A 24944-nucleotide genomic window follows, 5' to 3' on the forward strand; every position below is an offset into this window, starting at 1 on the left:
CGTTTCTTGTGCTAGCATTGATAGCAAACCCTGGATAAATGCATGTTGTGCTTGGTTGTGGTGGATGAGTTGATGAAAATGACTACCTGGATGAATGACAGCTGTGGGAAAAGATTAATCCCAGGCTAAGGAATCATTAGAAAAGGGATCAAAACAAACCTGTCAATACCACCATGCCTTTAAAGAAATCATGTTTCCACGTCTTCCTTTTATTTTTTTAAAGGATCTTTGTAGAACTGGAAATGGTGCAGAAAAAAAGTAACCATAGGGATCAAAGGCCTGGGACAACTCCCCTATGAATAAAAGCTACATTATATTTGCAACTTTTTAATTTGAAAAAGAAGTTGAATAAAGGTGGCATGTTAGTGGTGTATATGATATTGCATGGTGTTGAGAAAGTGGACAAAGGGTTTCCCCCACATCCCCCCTCTCAAAATACTAGAACCTAATGGGGCCATGCAATTGAAGATTCAGGAGAGATAAAAAGGAGAATTGTACCACGCGGTGCACAGTCAGAATATGGGATTTGTTTCCATAAAGTGTGACAATGGCCACCAATTTAGATTGGATTAGACACATTCTGCAACGGCTACTTGTTAGGGTGGCTGGATTTTATCTCCAGGATCAGAGATATCAGGCTTCTGAATCCCACTTCCTTAGGAACCACAGTATGAGAGGCTTGTCTCTTCCTTGTGGGCTTCCTATAGACATCTGGTAAGCCATCGTGGGCAACTGGATGTTGGACTAGGAAGCAGGGCTCTTCCTATGTTCCTTTGTTATGAGGAGCAGAATAAAATGCTCTAACTGGGCAAGATTTTTAAAAGCCTGCCAGTGAGAACCTATCAACAGGGCTGGATGTTTGTGTTGCAATTTTGGTGCATGGCATTTCCTAAAGAAATGTACCTCCTCTTAAGTAGGAAGGGAAGTGACCAAAGTGCTCCCTCCAAAGTGCTATTTTGTTTGAACATTCTCTCTAGCCCTTTCCCAACATCCTAGAAGGCAATGCTTTTAAAAGTCTCATCAGGTGTGAGGAAGGGGAAGGAGAGAAAATGCACAATTAGCTTGCTCTTCCTGTTCCCCATTGTTCTCCAAAATAGATCTTGCACCAGGAAGCAAAGATTCAGGCTGGCACCATACCTTGGATGGTGGATTTGCAGGTTGACTGTAATTCATGCATCCCCCAGAAATGTGGTGGAACGGAGAGTGAGACAGACAAGATGGCAGAGAGTGAGAGAACTACATAGTCCTGCAGACTTCACTCACTTTGGTCCATGGCTCTGCCTAGTTGACTTTCTATAGCCCAGCAGCCCTTCATAGGAAAAGGTTCTCCATTCCTGCCTTACACCTTGTCCATAGGGAGAGGCACAAGATCAAATATGGAGAAAAGTGTTAAAAAGGAAACTTGAGTTGCTGGAATGGAAGCCATTGTACTTTCACCCAACCGGTGAACTACAGTCTACCTATGGAGTGCAAATGGAAAAAGGAATTCCCACTCCTAGGTGCCTTCTGTAACAAATCTGGTGCAGGAAGGAAACTGTATCCTCACCCTCTGTGACCTTCAAGAGAACCAGACCTGAGGATTGTTCCTTGTCGTAAGTCCAATGAAATTTTGGGATTCCATTGAAACTTTTGCTGATGACTCGCACCAATGGCTTGGTGCTCCTCTTTTTTTCCATGTAGCTAACTTGCTTAGAATCATTTCTCCCAAAATACTGTAGGTAACCTCACCCTCTGGAGATTTCTGATGAAAGTTACTGCTTTGAATGAGTTTCCCCAACCAATTTTCTTGGGCTAGGCAGGGTTTGCAGGAACATGGAGTTCAGGTCTCTTGAAAAGATGTAGTTAGTTGATCAAAACATTATGGTGCTTGAAGCAATCCCCCATTTTGCCCCAGTGTACTAAGAGAAACTACCTAAAGGAAAGAAGTTGCATGTAAGTGGACTGCTGTGTATAACAGACAAGGTAACATCATTCAGCAAAGCACCACAACTTATTACTCAAAGGAGACAAAGGGATATTTTTCTTTTATTCACAAAAAGCTTTTACCAGCACAAGTACAACAGAATGGCAGCTTCTTATTGTATTGGAGTGGCGTAGATTCTGAGTGTGCACATTAAAAACACATAACTTGGTAGGAGGGCAAATTTAAGTATCTACACAACCTCCAGATTTTTAAAAAATAGCTAGTTGCTAAATGTCATGTGCCTGCAAAGGCTTGTAGGTATGTTGATGATTTAGGGTCAGTGCAAGATTCTGAGAAGTTCAGTCTTCTGTGCCTTGGTATCTGGTGCTGTTTCTCAATGAGCAACAACCAAATAAACAGCGCAAAACATCTCTATAGAAACATGTTTCTTTGTATAATATAGATCAGGTGTAGGGAACTTCTGTGGCACACCAGATGTTGCTGGAGCACTCCTAGGAATGTAAGAACAATGGATAACATCATTCTCCATTGATTATCATTATCCATTCCGTCCTGTATTCATCACATGAAGTTTGTCTTCCACTGAAAACTCCATTATTTGTGTCACACTGTCTGCTGTGGCAAAGTGGTAACCTACACAATTTATGTAGTTGTCGTTACATTATGTATTACATTGGGAGGCTTTAAAAGAGGGTTAGAGAAATCCGTGTTACAGCTATGCACTACCTCCACAGTCACAGAAAGTAATGCTTACGAGTACTGGGTTGGCTGGAAGCCACAGAAGGGGAGAGTGCTGTTGTGCTCATGTTGTGCACCCTGGTTTCCCACAGGCATCTTGTGGGCCACCTTGAGAGCAGGTTACTAGGCTTGACGGGCCATTGACCTGATACTGCAGGCTGTTCATATTCCACCCCATCAATTTCAGTACTAAGGAGGTGCATTGCAAATGAAGAGGAGTCACATAATCAATTACATATTGCTTGAGGCTGTTGAATGCAGCAGCCACAGCAAATAGTGATCACATACACTGGGTTGATTTCTGTTCTGGACATGGGGCAAAGAAAGCAATTTCCCCTCCCATTTCTGTTTTTGTTGGAATTCTCCGATATTCCTAAGTACAACTCCAATCAACCCCAGAAAGCATGGCCAACGGCCATGGACGATGGGAGTTTTAGTTCAGCACCATCAGAAGGGCTGGAGGTTCCGCACACCTGATATAGAAGATTCACAAAATTACTGTATTTTTCCATGTATAAGGCTAGGTTTTTTTCCTTTTAAAAAATGTCAAAAATTTGGGGGCATCTTATACATGGATAGTAAAATACACAATTTTTTCTTAAATCAGAGTCCCCCAAAATTGGGGGCATCTTATAGACAGAAAAATCATTCCTTGGCACAAAATTTAGATTACCTTGATGGCAGTCTTTAGTTGATTGTTTTATTTATACTCTCTCTTGTAGATAATGACATTTTAGTCTAGTTCTTAGGACCTGGTTGAAGCCCAATTTTTTTTAATAAACTGAGGATTCCTTGATGGGTAGATTTATCTAATAATCTATACAGCTCATCATATACAATGACAGTAACAACAACAACAGTTATTGGTATTAACTGCCAATGCAGTTCTGTCTAAAGCACCACGTTCATTGCTAAGTGTCTGCCACCTTCTTTCAAGCTCTTCAGACTCCTCCTTGCATCTTTCTAGCAGAAGTTACCAAAGAGGCAGCATTGCTTCCTCTTGGCTGTGTTAAGAAGATTATCATTCCAGCATCACTGAAGGCAAGGTTTTTGCAGGTGAGTAGTCCTCAGTGAGGGATGTGGGTGGCACTGTGGGTTAAACCACAGAGCCTAGGACTTGCTGATCAGAAGGTTGGCAGTTCGAATCCCCACGACGGGGTGAGCTCCTGTTGCTCGGTCCCTGCTCCTGCCAACCTAGCAGTTCAAAAGCACGTCAAAGTGCAAGTAGATAAATAGGTGTGTGAAGGTAAACGGCGTTTCCGTGTGCTGCTCTGGTTCGCCAGAAGCGGCTTAGTCATGCTGGCCACATGACCCAGAAGCTGTACGCTGGCTCCCTCGGCCAATAAAGCGAAATGAGCGCCGCAACCCCAGAGTCAGTCACGACTGGACCTAACGGTCAGGCGTCCCTTTACCACTTTAGTCCTCAGCGAACACTACAGAGAACACTAGAGAAAGCAGTACAGTCATAGGCTGCATGTGATTTTTGGTTAAAGACCAAACTTCAGTGCCACCTGTCGACTACATCTTCCATGATCCCAATTTGGACATCTTTGGATACTAGAGGTCGCAGGGTCAATCCCAAATGGCTTCTCTGGGGAGGACTGAAATCCTGGATAGCTGCTGTCAGCAAGTGTGGACAGCATTGAGCTAGATGGACCAAGCATCTGACTTAGCATAAGGTGGTTTCCTGTGCTGCTCTGTAGCTAGACCAAAGATTGCCAACAGCAGCAAACACCACAAGTTGCTCTGCCCCTTTCCCCCTGTTTTTGGTAATAGATGGTAATGAACAAAGCACTTGTCAATTGCTGGTATCTTGTTATTATTTGGAAGCTGGCTCGTTTTTCTAGTATTAATTTGTGGTGTTGCAGACATTAATCTAGGAAAAACTGCCTGTCTCATTTTGGAAGCTATATCTAGGAAAATAGTTGGTTCTTAATTTGCTTGAGGGTGTGGGGAGGTTAGTAATACTTGGTTCCAGTACTCTGGGAAGTTATATGGTCTTGTTAATGTGTCAAATGGTTTGGTCAGAACAGGAACCTGCCAATGAACATTACATTCAAACACTGCAGAGAGAAGGTCAATTTCCCAGAGGTCTTGCCTTTTTACAGTCACCTTTATATCAATCTCCTATTCAGTTACAGACTCCTAAAAAGGGAACTTATAAGAACATAACGATGCATCTGCTGAATCAGGCCAGTACAATCTGTGTTGCGGTTCTTTAAGGTGCCAATTTAAGCTTGCACAGCAATCACTCTTCTGTATTTTATTGAAACCTGAGTTTTGGGGATGGCTGCAGAAGTAAAGTAGCAGGCAAATATTATTATTATTATTAGTAGTAGTAGTAGTAGTAGTAGTAGTAGTAGTATACTTTATATACCGCCCTATACCCAGAGGTCTCAGGCCAGTTTGCAGAATAATATCTACTCTCTATCCACTTTCCCAACACTCTTATCTTGTTCCCACTCATGTAAGCATCTTTATTCTAAACTATTATAACTAGTGACAAATGGAATCTGTGATATAGACACAGGTCTCTCAACAGGCTACCCAATGAAGTGAATTTCCCAGGATGGGTTTGATCACAAAGCAATGCCTCAGAGGGGTATATTAAGCCCTTCCCAAGGATCACACAATAATTAGGCAGACATCTAATTTAAAATGCAAACATTCAATATGCATTTATGAAGTTGTACCCTGCCTCTTTGGCACTCTGAAAATATATTTATTTTCTCTGAAGGAATCCCATCATCAGGACCTCTTAACCAGTTAGAATCTGTTCATGTTCCCTTTTTCTGCAATATGTAGTACTGATAGAACCATAGCTGTCAACTTACAGATTTGAAAATAAGGGACCAGCAGCCTTGAAAATAAGGGACCAGCAGCCAAAGTAAGGGATTTTAGTCTACCAGCTGAAATACGAAGTTAAAAGGGACCAGATAATTTTGGACAGCAGCGCTGGTTTTTAGCCCTTCGTTTCCAGAGGTTGCTGCTCAAGACACCAGCCGATGAAACACTGCAATTAAATAACTACAAGCAGCAACCACTTTTCGCGCAAAACGAAGTCCAAGCTACGAAGATGCTGCTGCAGTTCTGCATCTTTTCTCTCATGCTCCATCTGCAGCTCTCAATTCCATCAGGTGGGGCGGGGGGAAATAGTGCCCGAAGTAAACCCACAGATCAGACCATCTATGCTAGTCTACCACTACAAATCTATGGGAGAAGTGCTTGCGGTCCTTCCCTTGTAGCCCTTGGAACACCTGACCGCGCCTCCTCCGCCTCCTCCTCTTCCTCCTCTCTCTGAACTGCTTTCTCTATGGTTGCCCTCGCTCTCCTCTCAAGGCTCCTCAGCAATTCATAGGCCATGCCAGGCTGCCCATCTCATCCGGCGTCGCAGCCGCAGTGCGGCCTAGTGGGAGAGGGAGCATCGGCGACGGGCAAAGGGGAGGCCCCAGGCAGAGACGCTCAGTTCAGCAGCCGTGAGGAGGATGGCGGTGGAAGGGCCGGAGGCTCCTGCCAGTCCTGGTGGAGAGGTGCTCCCAGGGGCCGAGGCTGGTGAGAGGAGGCCGGAGGGGGGCGGGCCGGGCAGCCAATCAACACAATTAGAGCCTCCCTCCTCCCTGGCCGGCAGGGAGGGAGGGAGAGGAGCTGCTTCCTTTGAAACCCGGGAAATTTAAGGGACAGCAGCGGGACATGGCGCTGGGATAAGAGACTGTCCCTCCAAATAAGGCTATGGATAGAACAGGTGCCTCAAGATGTCTCTTGGATGTTTCGTCTTTACAAAATATGCAAATAGCACTTGTCAGAGGCAGCAGTTGGATTTTGATCAGAAGACTGCAGAAGACTCTGACATGTGCCAGAGGATGTTGCTTCTGGGAAATGAATTACTGGAATTTTTGCAATATTGATCCTGCCCACTTTCACCTTACTCTGGCAAACTGCTATGAGGTTGGTAGACTGTCAGAGTGAGGATCCTTCTGCTTTATTTTTTGTAGGAGAGAACACAATTTGAATTTCTCAAAAAGCGTTTCTCCAAATATTCTCCACGCTGAAGTCTAGAGCATGGTAGGAGTGCTGCCACTCAAATCCCCTCGGCCTTTGTGTGATGAGTTTTCTTGTCGGTTATTTTCCACCTCCCCTTGCTTCTCTTCCTTCCCTCTCTACACCATGTCTTCTTGTCTGCCTGAACCTCCTACACCACACAGCCTCTTAAGTTCAGTCATATTTACTATCCCCTTGCTTAATACTAGTTGTAGGTATTCCACTGTCAGTTTCACCCTCAGCATGTAGAATGTTTATGAACATTCCATCACATTGCAGCATCACAGAGAAGAGCTGGAGGGGACAGGGCTCTTCCCATCTCAAAAATTACCCCAGGCTAATTTTTGTATAGACCAGCTTTCCCCAGTGTGAGGTCCTCCTATCAGCATGGTGGTTCTGACCAGGGTTGATGAAAGTTGGACTCCAAAACACTGGGAGAACAGCATTTGGGGAGGCTGCTATAGGAATTCGCCTGTCCTTATCTCTTATTTTCACACCGCCATCCCCAAATCTCTCAAGAATTAACTCTTAATGGTCCTCATTGCCACATCCTCCTTCCCAGGACTGTCCAAAAAATGCAGTTGAGCAAAAGTGCAGACTAACCAATTCACTAGGATAGACTGACAATCATAGAATAGCTGTGTATTGAATAAGTTCAGCTTAAAATAAATAAATGTGTCTCTATTAAAAAAAATATTCAGTTAGCAGAAATGCAACCTTTAGCTATTAAAGGCTAAAGAAAGACCAAAAATCTTGCAAAGACACGTGAAGCAGAAACCCCAACAAAGAAAAGGATATACAAATCTAACCTCTGCTTGATTCTTCTCCTCATTCTCCAACCTCCCATATGCTAATCTGTCACAAGCAATGATGAGACCTGAAAGTCTCATTCTCACCTCATTCCTTTGCAAGGTGGGCTTGTCTGTTACCCTGGTGCCCCAGTGGATGTTGCTATCACATTCCTGCTCTGGAAAGAGTCCCAGAGCTGTGCTCCCCTATATTTCCCCCCTTTCTTAAATCAAAGCCATGCATTAGCCAGGTGGAGAAGTCAGGGAAGAAATAGGACAGTTAACTGCTAGGTTCAATTTTTAAAAAGAACTGAAAGCGGCCCTATTTTTTCAGCACTCTCAAGGGAACTGATCTAACTAACTGGTGGTGGAGGCTGTGGTTTTCCTGATAGCATTGGACTCCAATTTCCATCAGCTCCTGTGAGCATCGCTAATCATCAGGGGTTATGGGAGTAGTACTCTAATAACATCTGAATGGCCACAGGTTCCCCACCCTTGCAGAAAGTGTTGCTCATGTGTGAAGGCACGTGCTGTGTTGTTGCAAAGAGACTGCACATTCTACCTTCTCCTTGGAAGGACAGATCTAGGTTGGGTTCACTGTGGCACAGATGTAGAACAGGACTCTTTTCTGTTCAGCTGAAAAAGGGCTTCCCTGATTAGCTTTCTTGCAGAAATGTTTTTGGCACTGCCCCCGTGTTAACATGCTATCTTGCTCATTGCACAGATTATTTGAACAACAATTTCAGTGTCAAGTCTCAAGTAACTGCTGCCCCTGATAGCAGGAGCATTGGAGGTGAGAAAATGAATATTGATCTTGGCACAAAGCTCACAGAGGCTGCAGCTCTGCAAAGCTGTGCTGTGCAATGTCTCTTGGAGAGGACCTATGTCATGAGGTGCATGTTCAGAGAACTCTTTCAGGGCTCGCACAATGCTTAAGTCCATGCCTGTGCATGCACATGTGTGTCTGTGCGCACACCTGCCTATCTGAGCAGCACAACAACCCTGAGATCCTCTTAAAACCACTTGGATCTGAAACACACCCATGTACAAAAGTTGCTCTCCTGCTGGTTCTCTGACATGATCTACAATGACAAGACTCTTCAGCTGAATGTGCAAAGTGTGTGGAACCTTTCACAGCCTGAGGGTCTTGTTCCCCTTCCAGGAACCATATGCCAGTGGTGGGCAGGACCAGAGGCAAAAGTGGGTGGAGCAAGAAATGTAAATCTTACCTTTGTACAGGAGGTTAGTGGTGCATGGGGTGCTAGGAGAAGGGTAGTACCTCTGGTGGGGGACTCATGGTGCTCTTTCTGGGGTAGTTCATCCCTGCACTCAGCTCTCATCTGGGGCTCCTAGAAGCTGTCAGCATGTCACAGCGGTCACAATCCTGGGAAATGGCCTGGATTGGCCAACTAGACAAGGTGAGGGCAGCCAATGCTTCTCAAAGCCCCAGCCCAGAACGTGGAGGCCATGTTTTCAAGGTTTGTGGTCAGAACTTCGAGCTGCTCTCATGGAAACTGACCTGACCGCTAGAGCAACAGAGCATCCCTGACTCACAGCCACACCGATGAGCAGTAGATCTGATGCTTTTCCTGTTGCAACCCCCTCCACGCCACAGCTCAGAATACTCAGCCACTGATGAACTCAGTGAAACAGCACAAGGATAAAAGCGTGGCTGTTTTTAGCTCTTCCCTTTCTCCTCCAACAAAAGAAGAGGCCAAAGACCTTTATGGAAGCCAGCTGGGATTTCCCCTCTATGGATATGCAGCTTTGTACCATTAAACATTAAACACTGGAAAGAACCTTTCAGTACTCTTGAAAGCTGAACCACTCCTTGCTGTGCTGAAGCCTGTCCCACCAGACTATTCCAAAATGTTGTCACTAATGGAAAAAGCAGCTGGGGTTGGGATGCGAGCCCTTTAGAAAAAGTAGGGGGGGCAAATGGAATCACTTGTTCCTTTCCCCCAAAGCTAGAAGAATTGGATTGGACTTTTTTTTGGGGGGGGGGGAGATAAGTTGCTCTATCTTGAACTATTTGTCCCATCAAGCACAAGATTATCCATGTCAGCCTTTCAGAATTTGGTGCCCTCCAGTTCCCATTAGCCTCGGCCATATCACCAAGGGTCAGGGAAGATGGGAGTTTCAGTCCAGAAATATCTGCAGGGCATTTCATTAGCTGCCCCAGTCTAGATTCTTCTGCCTTTTAAAACAGGAGGTACCAAAAGAACCATTTTTTAAAAAATGGTGGGTGTCTGACCAAGGCAGAATAGAATGGTAATATAACTTCTCTTGAGTTGGACAGTATAGTTCTGTTGATGCAGCCGAAAATCGCATTACCTTTTTTTGCTGCTGCATCACACTGTTGACTCATGTTAAGCTTGTGGTCTACTAAGACCTTCAGACCCTTTTATTGTATACTTCTGTCAAGCCAGGTGTCCCCCACGCTCTATTTGTGTATCTGTCTGGTTTTTCCTTACATTTGTTCCTATTGAAATTCATTTTGTTATTTTTGGCACAGTTCTCCAGTCTATTAAGATCATCTGGAACCCTGATTCAATCTTCTGATGTTTTAGTTACTCCTCCCAGTTTGGTGCCATCTGTAAATAGAGTATCCCCTCTATTCCTTCATCCACATCATTTATAAAGATGTTGGGGGGGGGGGACACCAGGCCTTGGACAGAACCCCGTGGCATCCACATCACATTTTTCCAGGATAATGAGGAACCATTAGTGAGAACTCTTTGAGTTTTGTCCGCTAGCCAGCTACAAATCCACCTAACAGTAACATTGTCCAGCCTCAATGTTACCAGATTCTCCACAAGAATGTCATGGAGAACTTTGCTGAAAGCCTTGCTGAAACCAAGATATGCAACATCTGCAGCATTCCTCTGATCCACCAAGTTCTGCCAAAAGAAGAAAGCTTAGTCTTGCATGACGTGTTTTTGAGAAACCCATGCTGTTTAATTATCCATTCTAGGACCTTTCAAGCTGTGTTCTCTTGGTCCTGATTGTGGAGATCACACAATATCGATTGCACAGAAATACACACACACACACACACACACACACAGAAAGAGAGAGAGAGAGAGAGAGAGAGAGAGAGAGAGAGAGCAGACAGACAGACGGTATTGTTTTCAGTGAACTGGGAGCATTTCCCAGTACCAGGAAAAATATGTAAGGTGGCCACACCTCACCCTCTCTTTAATGCAGGAAAACAGCAGCTCTTAGAACACCAGGGATTCTTATTGTTTGGTGTTCAAACAGCTTCATAACTTTCTTTCTAGGAAGGCTAGAAACATTCTTTTTTAAAATGTAAGTTCAGAGTCTGGGGCCCTGCCTGGAGTTGTTGATGAAGGCTTTCACAAGCATGGGCACCATGTTGGCAAGCCCTGTTCTAGGAAACCGTATGTGACATTTAAAATGTGGCTCGTGGAAGATTTCTCATGAAGGAATATGGTCTTTGGGCTGAGAAAGGTCCCCCACCCTTGATATGGCCACAAATCAGTAACAATGCACCAGCAATGCATTGTGGAGGTCCTAGATTTAATCCCCAGCATTTCCAGTCAGAAGAATAAGATAGCAGGTATTAGAAAAGCCCATTCTTTTATGGTCAGCATAGACCACAATGGTCTGATCTGGCATCTATGCCAACATCCATCTATGCTCTGTGTACCTCCCCATTACTCTTGGAACTACACTGCCCCTTTCCCAAATTCCCAAGATGCAAAGGAATTGAGGCGGCAGCATGCTGCAGTGGCTGCAGCCCTGGCAAGAGAGAGATCCATGATTGTTAGTTCCTTGCTCAAGCCATGAAGTTCCTCTTGGCTGGGTAGTGGTTCTCTCTCAAAGGGTGAGCCACCATCTCAGCTGCTCACAGCCTACCAAGTTGTGGACTACCACCATCACCTGACTCCTGAACACGAGGCAGGACACAGGAAGATTTCAGCAGGGACAGTGTGGAAGAGACATTTATTGCCCTAATCTATAAGCCAAGGGTTCACAAACTGTGGTTTGTGGGCCGCCAGTCCATGCGTTTCATTCAAGGTAGTCTACGGCATGGCTTGGGCTGTGTGGTTGAAGATGAGATGATGCATCCATCACATTAAATAACCATATTGATTTTAACTAAATTTTATTTGTATTTCTTCTGTTGTGTTTTATTGTACAGCGGTACCTCGGGATGCGAACGGGATCCATTCCGGAGCCCCATTCGCATCCTGAACAGAACGTAAGACGCGACAGCGCGTCTACGGGTGCACGGGTTGCATTTCGCCGCTTTCATGCATGCGTGTGACTTCATTTTGACAGTCTGTTCATGCGCTAGCGGTGAAACCTGTTACTTCTGGGTTGCCGCAGAGCACAACCCGAAAGCGCTCAACCTGAAGCTTATTTATCCCGAGGTATGACTGTATTGCAATTTAAATTCTATGGGGATACAATAAACTACCATCTAAAAGAAATAAAAGAAAGAAGAAAAATAACAGTTGAAAACAATACCACATCATACACAGCACATTGCAGATGCTGCAACAGGAATCAGGTATTTAGTGTCATGGTGCATAGCCTTTGGAATTCCTTCCTGTTAAATATTGAGTGCACACCATCTCTGTTGTGTTCTTGCTTTTAAGCAAAGATCTTTCCCAGGCTGCATCTGTCCTGGATGCTTTTAAAATATGCCTTTATTGTTTTCTCACTTGCTTGCTACCCTGGGCTTTACTTCCTTCCTGCTGCTGCTGCTGCTTCAGTTAGTGTTAGTGTTGGACCTTCCTTTTGTTGAACTCAGAAGTCCATGATGGCTGCACGCGAGGTTGTACTCAGAATGGCTTTGTTTGCTGGGAGTAATAAACCTTAAGATTTGTTATTATTTCAAGCAGAAGTCATAGTGGACTATTGATTTGTGCATTCTGCTGCAATATATGTACAAAACTAAAACAACAACCAGCAGCTTCAATGCCTCAGAAAAAAAGTGCTTCTGTTTAGCTGTTTTTACTATTATCCACTGAAAGATCTCCCTGCCTCTGTGTCTGGTTTAATCATGCATCTAAGCCAGTGCACACCACCATTTAAGCAGAGCAGCATTTGCCATTTAATACCAGGATGAAGAACTTTTGACATGGGGCCAAATGCAGGACTCCAGACCTGTCTAACCCTCAGATATCTCCCCAGGCTACACCTCTCACTGGCCCTGCTTCACATGCTCATGTGCTGCTATGGATCATTTGGACGCAGAGGAATGGTGGGAGGCACCAGCTGGGGAACCCCCAAGGGAAGGCTCAGAGCCTTTGGGAGTGGAGGTGGGACGATGAGTGGTCAAAGGGAGAAGACTGGGAGGTTGTGTTCGATGCTGAAGGAGCAACAGGGCTTAGTGAGCAGAACGTCTGTGGCAGAGAGCAGTCCAGAAGCAGAAAAGTGGGAGGTCAAGAGGCAGAAATGAGTCAGGCTGGTGCAGTCATGTGTACCTTCCTGCATGGTGCATGGTGCACCTTCCTGCTGCAACAAGCTCCTCTCCCTGCTGGTCTCCCAGGACAAGGAGAGGCATGAAGTGGGAGGAGCAAAAGCAGGCATGCTAGTGTAGTCTTGGATTGCTTGGGGGAAACCTAGGAGAGGGGACATAGGCAGTTGTGGGAAGGTGGGAACCTTTAGTCTCTGCAACTGCCTCATAGAGGCAAGACTTACCAAAGAGTTGCTGTGGTCATTAAGCCTGACACTCCCGAGCAGATTCTGTTTCTTCTAATAAAGCGTTAACTTCATGTACTCTGGGTGATTTATTGTGGGCTTGCTCCTGTCAAGTATTTTTGGAATGTCTCTTTGGCCTCTGATAATGCTTGCCCAGATGGATGGATGTCAATGTATCCAGCACATTGTACTAAGTTAAGACTTACCATAGCTGCTCCACTCACTTTTGCCTCTGGCATGGTGCCATCAAGAGGTTGCCCAGAAGGGAATGCAGCCCTCAGCCTGCTGCCTAATTTCATGTAGGGATTGGGGGCGGGGGGAATGGGCAGCAGGAACAGGGAGAGGAAATGTGTCAACTCCAGTTCTGCTCATTGCTGGTATATACCCCTCCACAGACTACACCCATGGGAATGTAAGCCCTCAATTGGAAAAATATTGCTAACACTCATTCTAATGCCTTTTCCCTGACAGCCTGGATGTCATCTAGATGGCCATCACTTACATTTCATGCATAACTCTAGGAGGAGGAGCTGGTCCTTATGGTCACCTGAAAATCCACTCCTCACAGTGTGGCAGCACCCACACTTTGGAACTGTCTGCACAATTTTTAGTGACATTTTTGTCCAGATAAGTAGAATGTTGACATGTATTTCAGTCCTGCCTGATATTTGCCCAAATATCAGTCCTACTGATATTTGCCCAATATCAGTAGCCTTCCCATCATCCTCAGGTCACTTGGTTGGGACATAGGGCAGGGCCTTCTCTGCTGTGGCACTAAAGTTGAAGAACTTTCTCCTAGAACAGCCTTCACCAACTTGGTGTCCTCCAGATGTTTTGCATTATAGCAACTGATGGGCCTGTTGGAAGATGTAATCCAAAGTATCTAGGGGGCCTCAGGATGGCGAGCTTCAGTTTGGCTTGACATTTTATTTTTATTTATTTCATAAAATTTATGTAGCACTTGATGGCAAACACACAGACAAAACTCCCTCCAAGATATTTACAAATTTCACTCACATTTAAGCTGTGGCCATTTTTTCCTGCATTACTGAATTTCTACAGGCTTGACTACAATGTTTGGGGAGGGGGGAATTTTAGGGCCAAAAGGCAGCATACAACTAAATATTTTTTAAAGGGGGGGGGGAATCCATCATGGTTGTGGTTGCACAACACATGTACCAAGACATTTTTGTGCCTGAGGCAATAAATAGAGAGAGATGGGGAACCTTTGGTCCTCATGTTGTTGGACTCCAGCACAGTCAATGGTCAGGGATGAGGGAAGATGGAATTCAGCAACAGCTGAGCAGCAACAGGCCATTCCCTCACCCTTCAGCCAACACTTCCAATCCCTCTTCAACATCCACCTTTGCCACCAAGTTTTTGGGCACATGCTCCTGATCAATCTACCATACTGTCACCCAGCATCAGTAAGTGTAATTGCACTTTTATCCTGAATAATATTTGAGCAGAATGGTGAAATACATGAGTAAATTATTTGGGCAGGAGTGAGTTTAACTGCCTGGCGGTCATCATCCCAACTGTACTGCTTGTGAGCGAAGATACTTTGTGCTATTTGGGAAAAGATGTCTCTGCTCATCCACCCTCATGCACAGAGACTGAACACTGCAAGGATCAACATTTGCTCGCAAGTTCTTATTCTTCTGGTCTCAGGGGCTTGAAGGCAAGAGCTGCTTAAATGAAACAGTGGAAAAATTCAGTGCAGCTCAGACTGGGAAGCAGATGTAGCTATGACTGCCTCCCTGCCCCTTCCAGCAAATGAAAAGGCTTTCCAATGTGAAAGTCTCTCCTGAAAATGAGTCACTTAAGGATTCTCTTTTGATGCCCCCCATTCCTTTAGACTTGCCAACTGACAAAGGATTGGGGGGGGGGAGTGATGCCAGTATGGGTTCAATGACAGATGAGACTGCCTGCCCTTTTCCCCAGATGTCTGCCCCCTTTCCACCCTCATTTATTTGTTTGTTTGCCAAGTGCGTGAAGTTGAATGTGCACAAGTTACATGTGTGTAAGCTATGGGCTTACTGAACTCCTTTTGCAGACTTAGGTAATGCCCAAAGTGGTGAAACTTCTCCTTTATTTAGGGAGTTTTACTTCCAAACTGATAAGTACTCAAGCCACCCAAACACGTACCTTATCCACCTTTTTTATAGAAAAAACAATCGCACAAGAGCACACAGCCATAATGAAAATGCAACCAGTCAAAAGTCAGGCTCCTTACTAGGCAGCTGCTGACCATTAATGATAGAAGAACAAAACACACATTTGACTACACAAGGATTATGAAAGAGTTTGCATTTTATACATAGATTATGTACATCAGTTTTGGACACGTGGGTCTTTTTCATGCTGATTCCAATAGAAAACTATTTACAGAAGAAAACTAAAACAGGACTATTTTCAATGAACATACACTTGTTGGAAGCTCTAGCAATAAAGTAGTCCTGGAAAAAAAGCAAGTGTTGGAAGAGTCATGTACAAGAAGATGAATGGGGCGGTGAAGCATCTTACAGAACATGAACACAAAGCAAATTAAAATGCAACACCAAATGGATATCGAAATATATAGATACACACAGAGGAAAAAAGTATAGTCCCTGACTGCTTTTCACTACTTTGCTGAAGTTGTACTCAGTTTTGCACACATTTACACTTAAGCAGCTATGTTGATTTGGCTAAAGTTGAAGGGAAGATACAAAATAAATGAATACTGACCAAGTAGTAGATTCAATATTTAAAAATAAGCAACCCCGCCGCCCCCCAACCAACCTCGTCCCATTATTTTGTCTTAGTTCTACAGAGTATGCAAGAGTTTGCACTTCTTCCCATTAATCCCATCACAGCCCAGCACCCCAGTCTCTTTTGCAGAATGTGTAACACTCACATCTCACACCGTGGTAGCAGCACAGTGCAGTAAGTCTGCCATTCTTCCTACAACACTGCATGGGTTTCAGTAACACAAATGAACTCAGTGGTTTGTAGGTTAAAAGTGCCACCACACTGAGAATTTGGTTTGAACAGGAACACATTCATATGGAGAATGTCATGTATGAAATGGATCTCAGCAAATCCAGTTGCTGCTTCACCTCGCCAATTTTTGTAGGTTTGTGACAGTTCATTTTTTACACCCACCCACGCCAAGAAATTAGCAGAGCCTGAATCCCTGGAGATCGCAGGACATTACAAAGTAAGTATTCTATGCGCACATGAGTTATTGGGAAGCATCAAATGGAGACTAATTTGTCTGCAAAAGGCAGCCCCAGGAGAATGATTAAACCTGTGCTCCATGAACAGAAAAAACAGGTTCGTGTAAGAATTGCTGTGCTTGGTGAATTATAAAGTAGTACAAGAAAATAATGTACAACCTCTCTCCTAAATTAAAACACTACAATTTTGTCATTTTGGCAGCCCATGTGTGTGTGTGTGTGTGTGTGTGTGTGTGTGTGTGTGTGTGTTTTACATATCTATAGATTTTGCACATATTTTTAGTCCTTGTTGGAAGACAGAACATCTTTATGTTAGAGTGAAATTAATAAAAGATCTCAACACCTACAAAAATAACTTTCCAAATGAAGGAACAATAAATAGGTATAGGCATACCAAATATTTATTTTAATATACTTCAATAAAACCTGTTAATTGCATTTTAATGCAAAACAAATGGGATGGGGAACTTACAGAGCATGTAATGCTCCTACCCCCATGTACAATACCAAGTATATTTTACAGAAGGTTTTCTGTATACCTGTGTTAAATGCTGGTGGGTGCATCAGAAAACAGACAATGATAAATAATTTATTGTTCACCAATTAGGAGTGGCTTCACAGATACTATGAATCTAGTTTAATGGCATAATCTAATTATGTCAGCCAGGCCCAAGATTGACAAGTGGGGAGGGAGTGATATTTTAGCAATTCCTAGTGTCCTCCCAATACTAACATACTTACTTTGAGGAAAGATCAAACTACTTTGACACTGGTTTAAGTATGCAGTAGAACAGTTTCTCAACCCCCAGGTGTTGTTGGACTACAACTCCCATCATCCCTAACCACTGGTCCTGCAAGCCAGGGATGATGGGAATTGTAGTCCAACACCACCTGGGGACCCAAGTTTGAGAAACACTGTAGTAGAAAATGCTCTACCTGTCTCTTAACACTGTTTTTGTATATTCCAATGGCTTACTCTGTAGACCAGGTATGAGAAAACTTTGGGCCTCTTGATAGTGCTGGACAGAGATGATGGGAGTTGTTGTTCAGCAGCATCCAAAGGACCAAAGGTTCCCAACCTGCAACACCTTTTTCAAGGCAGGATACTAATACTATTATGGAGGTGATTTAACTGTGAGAAACAGCATTCAAGTTTTATTCAGTCACGTGAAAGATGAATTCAAGACTGTGCTTGTTCAAAGATTCTGTCAGTGGAAGTTTTTGTGTTCAGAAGTGCACAATTGTGCATGTTGGAAGCATGGGGAAATGGTAAAAATGTCCTTCTTAAAAATAATAATGGCCACACCTACCATTATCTTATTATCTAGACCACAGTGCACTCTGAACCTTTAACGTGCAGAATTTTGCAGCTTGCCAATTTTTGGCAAATGAGCAAAATGAGAATCCTGGAGAAATTAGAGCTCCACAAAAGTAATGGGCTTAGATGTACTGCTTGGTTTGCTTATGAAAAGGGGGTTAATATTCTAAGCTAGGACCCAAAACTCCACATTAATACAGTGACTGAAACTCTCGTCCCCCACCCCTACCCCCACTTCAAACCAAACCATTTTTGAAACCAAGAGGAATGTCTCTAGTTGTTTGACTTACAGCCTGGGTATACAAATCACCATCTGAAGGACGAGGGCTTGGATTTTATTTATTTGTAATGAAGAACAAAAGAGAATAAACACTTTCAAGAACAAGAGAAAGGATAGGAGTGAGAGGAGGAGGAGGAGGAGGAGGAGGAGGAGGAGGAGTGAGCTGTGACATCTCAAAACAGAATCCACTTTTGTACAGTGTGGTGTTTGAGTGCTGCATGGTGGAATGCCTAAAAATCTTGAGGTCTGGGCTAATTCTGCATCCAACTGCACCCAACATCACACCAGCTTTTTCTATTAAACTGTGCTAAGGTGATTTTATATTTCAAAAAATCTACAAAAATGATATTTATCTTTTCTTTCTTGTAACAGACTGAAATTAAACCTTAAAAGGTTTTCAAAGCTAACATTAACTAAAAATACAATTATGGGGAAAACTGTGAAAGGAAAGGTCTAATCTACAACAAATCATGCTCTATTTAAAAGCTTCATGAAACAGTTTAGTGTGCTTTTTATTTGGCTCAAGGATGCCATCTAAGGCCTGCCTTAGGCTCACAACACACGCTTGAAGGGAGGAAGAAAAAGCAGCTAGTCACAAGTTCACTTTGCACATATGTTGTGAAAGCATTCAAGACCCCCTGTACCCCTTTTGCCCCACACTACAAATTTAACCCAGTAACTATTATGTGGTACTGCAGCCAACAGCAATCCAACAGGGAGTTCCTTGGGTAGTGGAGAGTTATGAACAAAGAAATATGTTTTATCATTTGGACAAGGAAGAAGAATTTAGTTTATTTGAAAATTGCAGACACACAGCTCAAAAATGAGAAAAGAGTCTGGCTTTTTCCATTTAATTAAATAAATGTATACAGTCATACCTCATGTTGCGTCTGCTTCAGGTTATGTCTTTTCAAGTTGCGTCCTGTGGCAACCCGGAAGTACCAGAACAGTTACTTCTGGGTTTTGCCGCTTGAGCATGTGCAGAAGTGCTAAATCGTGCTGTACATGTGTGCAAACGCTGCGCTTCTGGATGGGAACACTTTGAGTTGCGGACGTGCCTCTAGGACGGATTATGTCCACAACTCGACGCAAAAATCCATACATGACAAAGAACCAGCAATGGGTTGGGACTCTTCCACTGTACAGTGAAGTAACTAAATGAAAGGTTAATTTCAAAGACATGGTAATTTATCTCATTTCTACCATTCTCATCACACTGTAGAGCAAAAGGGGGAAAGTTACGGGAACACCCATTGTGGCACTGATGGATTTGTCTCCAAGGCTTGTAAACGGGGCACAGAATAGCTTCTAAAACGATGGGGAGATACAGATGCACTGATTATAAGAGGTGCAATCTCTTACTAGCCGGGGTGTGTGGTGTCATAATGGACCTGCTGCATGAACTGTGGCTCTAGTACAAAGGGGTAGTGGAGGGGGGTGTACAGGAAAAGAGGAGCTACCATCTTGCCTTATGATGCATGACCATGCATTGCTGCTGCCAGGATGTAGCAATCCCCTTCCTCCTTTTCACCCTGTGCCCAGCAGCTGTTCTTTCCCCCAACTCAACACTTTTGTTACAACAGAAATAGAGGGAAAGGGAGAACAGCAAATAACATGGGGGAACAGGAATCTCTCCTTGCCCCTCACAAGCAAGCAAACAAACAAACAAACAAACAAACAAACAAACCTGATTTGCAGCTTTAGGATTACTGACCACACAGTGCAGAGGGAACAGCTCAATGCCCTGAACCAGCCAGCTGCCCAACGCTTTTGTAAATATTGCAAAATAGAGCTTCTTTAGGGCTCAGTTTCACTACTCCGTAGTAACAGAAGTCAGGAGCAAGATGTAAAGTCCTGACAAGTCACAATATAAACCTGAGATTTATTTATTTGGCAGTTTTACCTCAACATCCTTAACTCATAAGCTTCTGTACGACTCCCATTTAAATCACGCCATATGTCACTGTTAAGTGTCAGACAATGAAAATAATTTAAAGAAAGTGGCATCCATTGTCCAACAATACATTGAAAAAATGACTGAGTATCAAATTAAATAGGATAAATAAAAGCATATTTACAATTTTTTTCTTTAGAAAACCAAACCTAATAAATTCAAACTGTGCAAACTGAAGAACATCCAACACTCAGGTGTTAGTCCTTTAAACTTTACGTTACCAATCTTACAAAAACCTAATATTCAAAAATACACATTGCATCTATTGAGACACAAAGAAATTGCAAAGAAGTTTAAGACTAGTAAAAGAGTTATCACAGGCACTTCACATGTAAACAATCTACAGTACAACTGAAAAAAAAAATTTTGGCACCAACCTAGAATACTGAAAAACCCACATAAAACTTGTCCTTTATACTGTATCTTTTTCTGCCATCATCAATATCATCAATATCAACATCATCATCATCATCATCATCCGCCCAACTAAAATACGGGAGATGGTACAACAGCAAGAAGTGCAAGAAATTAGGGACACAATCTTATGGAAACTGGAAAAAAATGAATCACATGATTTATCATCCAGATTTCTCACACCATGCTGCAGTGATTCTTTTGTTGTTGTTGTTGAAAAAAATGTACATAAAATAATTTTAGACTTCTTTTAATGGAAATGTGATTAAGAGCTGCTATGCATATTATATTTTTAGCATGGCCCCATAATGCACACACTAAAACCATAATATATGCAAGACAGCATTGCACATTTTTCAAAATGCATCCATGACAAAGAACCAGCAACGGGTTGGGACTCTTTGCCATATAAAAATCTCCAAAGCTCTATGTTTCTTGTTCATTATAAAACGTGTGCAGCAAACCTAGGAGACAACCTAACACAGTGTAGCATAAAATAGGAAAAAGAAATAATGAAATATTAATAAGAGAACTCAGAATGTGTACTACCTTGAAAAAGAGATTTTGATAATCTCAAAATCCCTTATGGCTCTGGATTAAGCAAGCAAGCAGTACAATTCTTTACCATACTGGAAAACTGTCAGTTTAACATAAACATATGTTTAAAGTAAGGCGCGGTCTACAGGTGAAACTCAAAAAATTAGAATATCGTGGAAAAGTTCATTTATTTCAGTAATTCAACTTAAAAGGTGAAACTAATATATGAGATAGACTCATGACATGCAAAGCGAGATAATGTCAAGCCTTTATTTGTTATAATTGTGATGATTATGGCATACAGCTGATGAAAACCCCAAATTAACAATCTCAGAAAATTAGAATATTAAATGAAATCAGCAAAACAAGGATTGCAAATAGAGCAATATTGGACCTCTGAGAAGTAGAAGCATGCATATGTACTCAGTACTTGGTTTGGGCCCCTTTTGCATCAATTACTGCCTCAATGCGGCGTGGCATGGATGCTATCAGCCTGTGGCACTGCTGAGGTGTTATGGAAGACCAGGAAGCTTCAATAGCAGCCTTCAGCTCTTCTGCATTGCTCGGCCTCATGTCTCTCATCTTTCTCTTGGCAATGCCCCACAGATTCTCTATGGGGTTCAGGTCAGGCAAGTTTGCTGGCCAATCAAGCACAGTAATCCCATGGGCACTGAACCAGGTTTTGGTACTTTTGGCAGTGTGGGCAGGTGCCAAGACCTGCTGGAAAATGAAGTCAGTATCCTCATAAAGCTTGTCTGTGGAAGGAAGCATGAAGTGCTCCAAAATCTCCTGGTAGACGGTTGCATTGACCCTGGACTTAATGAAGCACAGTGGACCAACACCAGCTGATGACATGGCTACCCAAATCAACACAGACAGTGGAAACTTCACGCATCTGGCATTGTGTGCCTCCCCATTCTTCCTCCAGACTCTGGGTCCTTGGTTTACAAATGAGATGCAAAAGTTGTTCTCATCAGAAAAGAGGACTTGGGACCACTGAGCAACAGACCAGTTCTTTTTCTTTTTTTTTTTTAGCCCAGGTAAGACGCTTCTGATGTTGTTTCTTGTTCAGGAGCGGCTTGACAAGAGGAATACGACATTTGAAGCCCATCTCCAGGATCCGTCTGTGTGTGGTGGCTCTTGATGCACTAACTCCAGCCTCAGTCCACTCCTTGTGAAAGTCCCCAACACGTTTGAATGGTCTTTTCCTGACAATCCTCTCCAGGCTGTGGTTATCCCTGCACCTTTACACAATATTTAATTTCTGAGATTGTTAATTTGGGGTTTTCATCAGCTGTACACCATAATCATCACAATTATAACAAATAAAGGCTTGACATATCTCACTTTGCATGTCATGAGTCTATCTCATATATTAGTTTCACCTTTTAAGTTGAATTACTGAAACAAATGAACTTTTCCACAATATTCTAATTTTTCGAGTTTCACCTGTACAATATCTGGCCTGCAATCACTTCTGATGGCTTAGGGTGTTCCTCTGAAGGAAGCTGAACTGGAATCAATCCACATCAACACACATCATGGCAACAAGTTGGTTCTCTGAGTGTCCTGTTACAGGCAGGAAAGCTGTGATGCTTTAGATGAAGGTATTTCAAGAAGAGCTTGAACAGTAACTCCAACTTTCACAAGGCCCCTTTCTTCCAAAATGTGATGGGGCAGGCAAAGTCTTTCCTAGGAAAGAAAATGAATTTTCAGTATGGTTTGTTGCTGTTAATGCCCACACAGACATCCTAACTTTCCAGAATAGCAATTTACTCAAATGTCCTACTTCCTCAGGGATTGGGAACCTCTGGTCCACACCCAGATAGAGCCCATGGAGGCTTCCCTTCCATCCCTTCCTCCTACTGGAACAAGTTAAAGACATTCCTCCTCTCCCTCCCACAATTGTTCATACTTTGAAGAAAGGCCTGCCCCCAGCAGTTGTTGAACTACAACTCCCATCATCCCTAGCTTGCAGGAACCAGTGGTCAGGGATGATGGGAGTTGTAGTCCAACAACAGCTGAGACCCACGTTTGAGGAACATTGGACTAATGTATCTTGCATGAGTCTGTTTTATTAATAAGTTTTCCCAGCTTATACTAATCAACAGCAAATTCTTCATCATTTGAACAGGTCGTCACCCCCAAACCTATAAAGCCACACTATTGCTGAGGTTTGCTCAAGTGAGATGGGGAAACCTGTGGCCCTCCAAATGATACTGGACTCCCAATTCCTATCAGTCTCAGGCAAAATGACCAGTGGCCCAGGTTCACCCCCTGGAATTTCCAGATAGGCATTTCCACATCCCTTTCCCAAAAGATCTAGCAAAAGCTAAGCTGATCTGGTTGGTCAATCAGAAAATCATTTCAGCATTTTTACCTGTGGGACACCTAGTTTTTTGCAAGCATCAAGGAAGTTTTCAACATTTCTTCGGCACTTTGCCATACTGAGTTTAGGCTGTTAAGAGGGAGACACAGCTGTCATTATTCATATTTTTGCAAAGAACTTGAAGCTTTACATTACAAATATACAATAGCAGAAGCTCTGATCACTTAAAACAGTGGTCTTCAACCAGTGTGCAGCAGCACCCTGGAGTACCTTGAATGATGGTCAGGGGTGCTGTGGGCAAGACTGGTCTCTGTCCCTCTTTCCTTCCCTCCCTTCTCTGATGCCCTCTTGCGTCTCTGCCTACCAAAGGCTTGCACAGCTTTTTACTGCAGCAGCCCTGGCTATAAGCTCTGCAGGCAAACTCTGGGAGGCACCTCTCTTTGGGGCGGGGGGGGGGCACCGACTCAGAGACCAGGGACGGCAGCAGTGGCTGCTTGGAGGGCTGCCAGCTCTGCAGGCAAGGAGTGGTGTAACTGGGCTCCTGAGCCCGACAGGGGAGCCACAGAAAGAATGTAGTTGGTCAAGGGAGCCATGGACTCAAAAAGGTTGAAAACATCTGTCTTAAATTATCACTTAAAGCAACTGATCTTAACGCACAAGGTTATAAGGAGGCTTACATAAATGCATTGTGAAGGGATGTAAAAAAAGGGAATGGCCATGTCTGTTTTGAGAATAGATGGTATACTCACCACAGCTGGTGATGGGACATGAATACTGGCAACAGATCGAGGTCTTATATGATTGGCTAAATGGCACAGAACCACCCCATCCATTAATGCTGCTCCAATGTCATCTGGCAAACTGACCTTCAATCGCGACTCTAGATTCTAGGAAAATAAGAGAGTACAATAAGGATAATGCTCATTTCAAGGCCACTTTAAAAGAAGCCAGGTTTCATATTTTCTGTGTGTATTATTTAACTAAACACATTCAAATGACATGAACGTTAACTCTGCAAACCAAGGAATTCATTTCAGACAGAATAAAATTACATTGCGCAGCTGCTTTATTTGTTCTCTCTCTTCCCTTAAGTGCTCCATTTTCCTCCTCATTGTGAATCCGGGGTCTGCGGCACTGTAGTCCTGGCGAGAGCGGCCAAAAGCTGCAAATGGAACGAGGAAAATCTGAGGAGGTTTTGTTTCCTTAACTGCACTGTTCACAAGAGTCACTACCAGCAAGACAAAAAGCCACTGATATTAAAACTAATCTCAGTAAAACGTTCCTTTACCACTTGATGACTTGAATCAGAACATAGCTTTCTGTTGGATACCTGGATGAAGAACACTCTGGATTTATGCAAATCAACAGAAATCAAGCATATTGCTGACAGTGTGGTAGGGCATATACAATTCCAGTTGTGTAAATGGATTCTGACTTGGGCTCAAACAAGCATATAAACTACTTTGTCCCAAGAGAGATCATTACTCCATCTGGCCCAGGACTAGCTACTTCAAAAATAGCTCTCCAAGATCTCACAGTGGGGCTTGGAAATGTGTCTGCCTGGGAGCCATTTTACTAGTGAAGGAGGAGATTGCAAAGCAAGGGCTCTGCAACACCAAGGCTCAACTCACATCTAGCCCCCCCATCCACTCATCCAGAAGTCCCAGTCTATAATTTGGGAGGGGGGCTGCTTTGGTTCAGGGTGGTGCCCAACTAAGTCAGGCTTAAAA

The 24944-nt window shown here is 43.3% G+C and overlaps 1 protein-coding gene across 4 annotated transcripts in view; it reads right to left on the reverse strand.

The window, feature by feature from the left end:
• Positions 1-15454: 15454 nt before the first annotated feature.
• The window catches only part of LRCH2 (leucine rich repeats and calponin homology domain containing 2), a 60306-nt gene continuing 50816 nt past the window's right edge, over positions 15455-24944 (reverse strand). For all 4 annotated transcript variants that reach the window (XM_080990334.1, XM_080990333.1, XM_080990336.1 and 1 more), the window contains 4 exons: positions 24267-24376; positions 23964-24101; positions 23266-23343; positions 15455-22577 (listed from right to left, as the gene is read on the reverse strand). In XM_080990334.1, coding sequence (XP_080846460.1) covers positions 22458-22577; positions 23266-23343; positions 23964-24101; positions 24267-24376 — 446 coding nt within the window. In that variant the 3' untranslated portion in view covers positions 15455-22457. The remainder of the gene's footprint in view (positions 22578-23265; positions 23344-23963; positions 24102-24266; positions 24377-24944) is intronic.

The sequence above is a fragment of the Podarcis pityusensis genome, assembly GCF_964106645.2.
Source record: "Podarcis pityusensis genome assembly, chromosome: Z".
NCBI classification, from domain to species: domain Eukaryota; kingdom Metazoa; phylum Chordata; class Lepidosauria; order Squamata; family Lacertidae; genus Podarcis; species Podarcis pityusensis.